The sequence below is a fragment of the Solanum tuberosum genome, unplaced genomic scaffold, assembly GCF_000226075.1.
Source record: "Solanum tuberosum cultivar DM 1-3 516 R44 unplaced genomic scaffold, SolTub_3.0 scf00106, whole genome shotgun sequence".
NCBI lineage: Eukaryota > Viridiplantae > Streptophyta > Magnoliopsida > Solanales > Solanaceae > Solanum > Solanum tuberosum.
The window spans coordinates 1,171,013-1,179,251 of NW_006239032.1; the positions used below are offsets into that span (position 1 = coordinate 1,171,013).

The 8,239-nt window shown below is 31.5% G+C and overlaps 1 protein-coding gene across 1 annotated transcript; it reads left to right on the plus strand.

Annotated features, from left to right (window-relative positions):
- The first annotated feature begins 4,727 nt into the window (after positions 1 to 4,727).
- Positions 4,728 to 7,749, plus strand: LOC102596435 (ribulose bisphosphate carboxylase/oxygenase activase, chloroplastic). The gene is made up of 7 exons (XM_006349431.1): positions 4,728 to 4,934; positions 5,696 to 6,018; positions 6,116 to 6,221; positions 6,317 to 6,402; positions 6,504 to 6,976; positions 7,071 to 7,384; positions 7,479 to 7,749. Exons 1-6 carry the CDS (start codon positions 4,890 to 4,892, stop codon positions 7,349 to 7,351), a joined length of 1,314 nt encoding a protein of 437 aa, XP_006349493.1. The 5' UTR covers positions 4,728 to 4,889; the 3' UTR covers positions 7,352 to 7,384; positions 7,479 to 7,749.
- Positions 7,750 to 8,239: the final 490 nt, after the last annotated feature.

An 8,239-nucleotide genomic window follows, 5' to 3' on the forward strand; every position in this document is an offset into this window, starting at 1 on the left:
GGGCTTTTGTGGCGACTTTTATCGCCACTAAAGGTGTACTTTTTGATAGTGAATCCTAGTTGACAAAACTTGGTGGAGGGAGTAGTCTCACTTGACTTGTCACGTCACTAAAAATTTAGGTTGTTAACTCTTGATGATATATGTGGTCTTTTAGGATAACGATAGAGGTATTTTTTATCTCAAAATATAATAAAGGATATAAATAATCTATTTCACATAGTTAAAAACAATTTTGACCCTTTTTCTTTTTTTTGGTTAGCTGCGATGGAAACTCATAAGACTATCTGATCAAAACAAATTGAAAGAGAATTAGTTAATTTCCCCGAATTCCTTGTTAAGCATATTCTCAAATTCTCTATATTCCAATTTATGTGATATATTTTTTCTTTTTAGTCTTTCCTAAAAAAGAAATATCACTTTTTAATAATTAAAAAAAATGTAACTTTAAAATTCTTCTTTTACCCTTAATGAAATGATTTATTTATAATCACAAAAATATCTAAGATTTATTTTAGACCACAATTTTTTTAAAAAAATCTCTAAATTTTATATCAAGTCAGATGGTGCCACAAATTAGAACGGAAGAAGTAACAAGAAAAGAACAAATGGATTTTGAAATATTCATCTTTGATTTTCCTAATTAAATTCTTCCTTCTTTATTTTACAAAATTTGACCAGTTTGGAAATTCTACTGAATATAGCCATATGAGCTTAAAATTAAACAATTGAACATATTTTATGCTGAGCCCTTGTTACTAGTTAGAGAGAATACACGGTGTATATGAGTTTAAAGCAAACAAATGATAGTATACTGTGTATACACTTGTGTAGAAAGTACGAAATGGATTCCAAAAGTACAAAGGTGAATAAGAAGAAAAATATTTTTTCCTTGAAAGAATTCATATTTGATACTCCATCCGTCCATTTTTAATTGTCACGTTGCGTTTTTCGAAAGTTAATTTGACTATTTTCAAAGTTAAATTAGATTACATTATTAATTCAATATTTTGAACAAAAAAATAGATATTCAAAAACTATATGAAAAGTACTATAAATTGCAATTTTTTGCATATCAATATGATGAAAAAATACATCGTAAAATGTCAGTCAAAGTTTATATCATTTGATTCTAAAAAAGAAAATCATGACAGTTAAAAGTAGACAGTACATGATAAGACGTAGAAGTTTATTTTAGACGTCTTCAACTCTATTGCACTGGTGTGAGTGTTTCACCTTTAACCAGAGGTCTCGGGTTTGAGCCTTAAATATGGAGAAAATCATGTTGAGAGTGTCACCTCTGAATGGGCCCTTCAGTACGCGATCCAAATTTAGTTGGAGCTCCAATGTGGGCGCCTAACACCGGATAGAAAACCAAAAAAAATAAAATCGATTGCATAGATGCCATTATTACGTAGGAAGTTTACACCTAAAGGAAAATTAGGAAATAATTTGACAAAAAACATGTGAAACTTGAGATATAATTTGATAAGTTGCATATGAGGGTACCTTTACACGTTCTCCTAGGGAAGATAAATGATAACATATGGGAATTTTATACACTATTATCTACTTATATTTTTTTGATTTGTTGTAGTATTTTTTATTGGTAGTAGTAATAAATTCTCTTCCATTTATGTGCAAGCTTTTGTATATATAGTTATTATATTCATTACATTTTAATTGCACATGCCAAATGGACATATTGAACTAGATTTTTTAAATAAATTAAAATGAATTAAGTTAATGGACATGTTATTAGCCCATTCAAGAGTTACTTTGACTGGATTGGTCTGATTAAATAGCAGGTCAATACTTAATTCTTTCAATTGTTATAAGTTTTAATTACTTCATTTGTTCTTTTATAACTTTTTAAGTACCCTATTAAAATTACTTTTTATATCATGATTATATAAGTATCAAATAAAAAAAGTCTTTTTTGAAAATATTTTGAGTAATGAATTAATTTGGGCTACATATTGACCAATATGTAAATTGATTGAAATGAATAAGGCCAAATATTGGATTGAGAATGACTCACTTAAACGTAAGAAAATTAGGTGAATCATATTTTTATAGGCTAGTTTTATCATACTTTTTTTAGGTTTATCACATCTACGCATGAAACTTAATTTATAGTCATCTGATGAATTTAAAGATTACAATAGATATTAGAAAAATAACGAAAAAGGTTTGATCAAATAAAAAATACTTATAAGTGTTAAATTATAACTTATGATTGATTTTGACTTATACACACTTTTGTGTTTATTAAACGTATAAATAAATCAAAATGTACTCATAAGCTAGTATTAATTTATAAGTACTAACTAACACCCTCTAAGTTGTTTTTTCATCGGTTAAGCTTTTGTTGGCTTCTTTTTGTGATTTTTTGTCATTTTTCAAAGTACTTTATGTACATCAATTAACACATAGTTTAGCGATTATATTCCAAAATAACACTACCAAGAGAATTACTATTCAACAAAAAGAGAAACTATACATAGAAATAAGTTATATATAACTTTAGTAGAAAATTGTTTGTTTTGTTAAAAAATTTAGTCATTTTCAAGGAACTTGATATAATTTCATAAATGGGTTTTTTTTTTTTTGCAATTTTTTTAAGGAGATGTCATTTATTAATATTTCTTGATGATAACTTAATTAAACAATGATGAGAATTACTATTTAATTAAATGTGCCACTTATCGATATAAAACCTCCTTTAGAATTAATAATCGTTCAAGTTTTAGTAAAAATTAATGAGTAAATTTTAGGTTTAGCAAACATAAAAATCATATTTGTATGATATAGCTACATAAAGTTTGTTATGGAGCATCAAATTTGTATAAGTCGCTGGCAGCCTCTCATTTGTATAAATCGCTGTCAGTCTCTCATTTGTATAAATCGGTGGCAGCCTCTCGTTTGTATAAATCGCTGACAACCTCTCAATTCAATTTTATGTGTTTGTATATCTGCATAAAATTTGAATTTGTATACAATTGAATCGAAATAAAACATTTGTATATCAAATCTTTCTCTCGCTTTATAAAACACAAATTATACATTGTAATTTGTATAATTTGTGTTTGTATAAAGCGAGAAAAAGAGAAATGCAAAAGAGAATTGGTAGGGGAAGATCTGTATTTGTATAATTATAAGTGTATAGGACAAAAATATATGTATTTGTGTTTGTATATACAGTTTTCTCTCGCTTTATACAAACACAAACGCAATTTATACATTTGTGTTTGTATAAAGTGAGAGAGGCGAGGAAGAGTGGAGAGTGAGATCTGGGAGAGTGGCGAGCGAGATTCGCTGGAGAGCGAGGCGAATGACAACTGTTTGCTACGGATAACAATTAAATCAAATTGTGGTTATAGCATTTAATTTGAAGTAATAGTTTGCTATTTTATACAATTTCCCAAAATTAATTCGGATGGCTCCTTGGACCATTTATTAATATTGAAACACCATTTGAAGTATAATTCTAAAACAGAAATTCTTAAGATGGAAATAATATCTGAACAAAAATATCTCTAATTATAACATGGAACAATTTTGGTTCACAGTGTTAGAGTTTGAAACTTTTACAAGTGAAAGTCTACTTAATGTGTTATAGTTTAAATATTTGTGGGACTTTTAACTTTTAAATTGAATGATTTATGGAGTTCAAACTTTTACCATTTATGTGTGAAAATATGTTGGAGTTTCAAACTCTATTAGCAATTTATAATTCTAACACTTATTAATTGAAACTTAAAGAATGATTTATAGAGTTCAACCTGATAAATATTCAAACTCCAATTAGAAGTCTTCTCTGGAGTTTTTTTTCTTCCTATTTTAACTAGGATATTTTTGTCAAAAATGTTTTCTACAGTAAAAATAGCTAAACACTAGATAGTTTCGAAAGGCTGACTAAAACTTAATTATAGGTGAAAAAAATATATGCTTATTTGCCAATTTCTTCCCAATTTTTATCTCTTTATTCCTAAATTAGTTCCTTTTTTAGAAAGTATAATAAAAAGAAACCAAAATTTTCATATCTTTTAGACTTCTTATAAATGATCCAATAACAGCCTCAGGTTCTCCTTATCCATCAGAGTACACCAACAACATTCAGAAAGTGATAATTACATCTATGGAGGAAAGAACATCTTAAAATCTAACCTCATATTAAAGTGATTGCCACATATATTTTGTTTTTACTCAATCTAGTCATTCATCCAAGCAAGAAAAAGAAAAATAAATAAAAGTATCGAAAACCCTCTAAATTTGGCGTAAATTATTAGTTTCATCTATGAAGTATTGACAGTCTTAACAATACCTCTCTACTTGACTAACTAAATTTAGATACACCCCTGATCTGCCACATGACATAGCAAGTGGTCTCAAACTCTTGTAGGAGCATGAAACTTTTAATAAAAAGACGAGAGGAGTGTTGAAAATACCTCTAAACTTGACAAGAATTTAAGGGTGTATTTCACTCATGTTGCAAGGTCCGGGGTATATTAAGTTCAGTTAGTCAAATAAAGTGGTATTTTTAAGACTGTCAATAATTCGAAGATGTAACTATAATTCACACCTAGTTTAAAGGTGTTATCAATATTTCTCTCAATTTTTATTTCTTAAAAAAAAGAATTAAAAGCCCATGCCCAAAATTACAAGTCACCTTCATATCTCCCCCTTAGATAACCAATCTTCAATTTGTGGCCATTGAGTAAAGGTAAGCCAAATCCACATAATTTTGTTACACTTATTTCCCATACACTCCTTACAACTAACTACTACTATAAAGCCTATCTCTTCCCATACTTATTTTTCATCAACAAATTTTTGAAATTTTTAAGGCAAATCAAGAAAGCTTTTTTCATCAATTTTAGTCGTCAAGAATGGCTGCCTCAGTGTCAACCATTGGAGCTGCCAGCAAAGCACCAGTATGTGTTTTTTTTTCCTCATCAAACTCTCCTAAACATGTCAATTTGTTTACTGAATTATCATGTCTTTTAGTTCTATATAGTTCAAGATTCTAGTATCTTATCTTGAAATAATTCTATCTAACTGTTAGTAGCCACATATAAATTTTACATCTTTAGTTATGTATGATTAAAGAAGAATTTAGGGGTGAAAATAGTAGCTATTAATCATGTTAATAATTTTGGATTGTAACTAGAATTTAGACTTTTTTTGTGGGTTCTTTGATGGGGATATTGAATTTTTTGGAGAACTGGCCATAAAAATGAAAAAAAATTGATGGATAAATTGGGGGTGTTTAGTCCTAGAAGCCATATATGGTTCAGGATTTTACTATTTCCTCTGTTTTATTGATATGTCTTTAAAAAAGAACGACATATTTTTATATTTAGAAATTCATTGACTTCAAACTTCTCACTTTGCCCTTTATAACAATGTTCTTAATAAATATCGGAGTTAGAATTTGAAGTTAACGGTTCAGAGTTCTAGCTTTTTGTAAGTTACTAAGTTCTAAATTAATATTTTGTACATATTAAATGAATTTTGTTAAGATATATACGGTATTTAGACCAAGGTTAGTGGGTTCGACCAAACTCGTACCTTGGTCTCTACTCCACCCAAACAGTCATAAAGAATTCTTCTTTTCTGTCTTAAACTTTTGTACGGTAAAAAACTGTCATGAATATGTTTGTTGGATTTTACTAAGGAAACATTGTTGGTGCAGTTGAGTTTGAACAACTCAGTTGCTGGAACTTCAGTTCCAAGCACAGCCTTCTTTGGAAAATCCTTGAAGAAAGTGTATGCAAAAGGTATTTCCAGCCCCAAGGTTTCAAACAGGAACTTGAGGATTGTAGCTCAAGAAATAGACGAATCGAAAGAGACCAAAGAGGACAGATGGAAGGGTCTTTATGAAAACGCATCCGATGACCAACAGGACATTGCAAGGGGTAAGGGTATGGTTGACAGTCTTTTCCAGGCTCCTACCGGTACTGGTACTCACCACGCCATTATGAATTCCTATGAATACGTCAGCCAGGCTCTTAAAACGTAACTACATTACTCTATTTGTGGAAAGACAGACACATTGCTTTCTGATTCTTCAAGTTTTGATTGTTAAATGAAAATTTTCACCTGATTTGTGTAGGTACCAAATGGACAACAAATTGGACGGTTTCTACATCGCCCCTTCTTTCATGGACAAACTTGTTGTTCACATCACCAAGAACTTCTTGTCATTGCCCAACATCAAGGTCTGTTAAACAAATACTTGTCTTAATATTCGAGCTAACATGAGCAGTCTTTTGTGGTTGAAAAAATAATTGAATTTTGTGTATGTTTCTTATAGGTTCCACTCATCTTGGGTGTATGGGGAGGCAAAGGTCAAGGTAAATCATTCCAATGTGAGCTTGTCTTCAGAAAGATGGGAATCAAGTGAGTATTTCGTGTATAAGGACTTATGCTTATCAACTATGTTTAGTTAGTTAAGTCCAATGGGCTCTTACTTACGATGGTTGGTCGGTAAAAACTTGCAGCCCCATTATGATGAGTGCTGGAGAATTGGAAAGTGGAAATGCAGGAGAGCCAGCAAAATTGATTAGGCAAAGGTACAGAGAGGCAGCTGAAATCATCAGGAAAGGAAACATGTGTTGTCTCTTCATCAACGATCTCGATGCAGGAGCTGGTAGAATGGGTGGAACTACCCAATACACCGTCAACAACCAGATGGTGAATGCCACCCTCATGAACATTGCTGACAACCCAACAAATGTCCAGCTCCCCGGTATGTACAACAAGCAAGAGAACTGCAGGGTCCCCATTATTGTCACTGGTAACGACTTCTCCACATTGTATGCTCCTCTTATCCGTGATGGTCGTATGGAGAAGTTCTACTGGGCACCAACTAGGGAGGATAGAATTGGTGTTTGCAAGGGTATTTTCAGAACTGACAACGTGCCTGAGGAAGCTGTTGTAAAGATTGTCGATTCCTTCCCTGGACAATCTATTGGTACAAACACTAAAGAATTCAAAATGAAATTTCTCTTTTAAAGTCCTTTTGTTGATAACTGATCATCATGTGTATCTGTTTGTTGTGATAACAGATTTCTTCGGTGCTTTGAGGGCACGAGTATATGACGATGAAGTGAGGAAATGGGTTTCAGGAACTGGAATTGAACAAATTGGTGACAAACTTTTGAACTCTAGAGATGGACCCCCAACTTTTGAGCAACCAAAAATGACCCTTGAGAAGCTCCTTGGGTATGGTAACATGCTTGTTCAAGAGCAAGAGAATGTCAAGAGAGTCCAGTTGGCTGAAACCTATCTTAAAGAGGCAGCTCTCGGAGATGCTAATGCCGATGCCATCAACACTGGAACTTTCTAAGAACCTTCACCAATCTCAAAGTCTAAACAAGAGGTTGGGATTTTGTTTTCTCAAAAGCTTTAAGTAATAACATTGAAAATCGGAGAACAAAAATTTCTAAAAAGTTTTCATTATTGTGTGGATGCAGGGGAAAAAAGCGCGTCCTGTTGCTTGAAGTCTCTAATGATTCAACTTCCAGGGGTGATGACGTATTTTATTTCTTCAACTTTTTTGAGGCAATTTGTGAGGGTAGCTATAGAATGTGACTGAACTGTTTAATATTATTATGTAAATCAGTTGTGTTCCACTGTTAAGGGAATACAAACTCCAAATAATCTTTTGTTTTCAGTTTTTGTCATTATATTCTTCTGTAATCAACTTCTTGATTTGGAATTTCAATATATTTGCTTTGTAAATGACTCCCTCTGTGCACTCAAAGGGTTATGATCTGCAAATTAAGTAAAATCAATATCTATGTTGCTCGGACTCGGGTGCAATAACCGGTCTAGAGGTCAGATTCTTCATCAAGTAATAACAATTTTCTCCGATCATAACACCAGCATATCATTTCTAACAAGGTAGTGAAGTTATCTGAGAATAATGAACATAAGGTTCTTGGTTCAGGTGACCTATTGAATTGAAATTGACTATTACACTTTGTTTGGATGGTTGATATAATGATGAAAATAAAAAGGTTTGGTTCGTATTTTGCTTTAATAGTATTTAACAAAGGCAAAAATATTTATAACAAAGTCTAAAGTCTACTTGAACAAACAAAAGAACATGTTCTCAAGGAATACCTTCAAATTTTGAGGAAAATTATGATGGGAAGTAGATGATGCTACATTAGGGGTGATAATTGGGCGGGTCATAATGAATCAAGATAATAAACGGGTCAAGATCCAACCA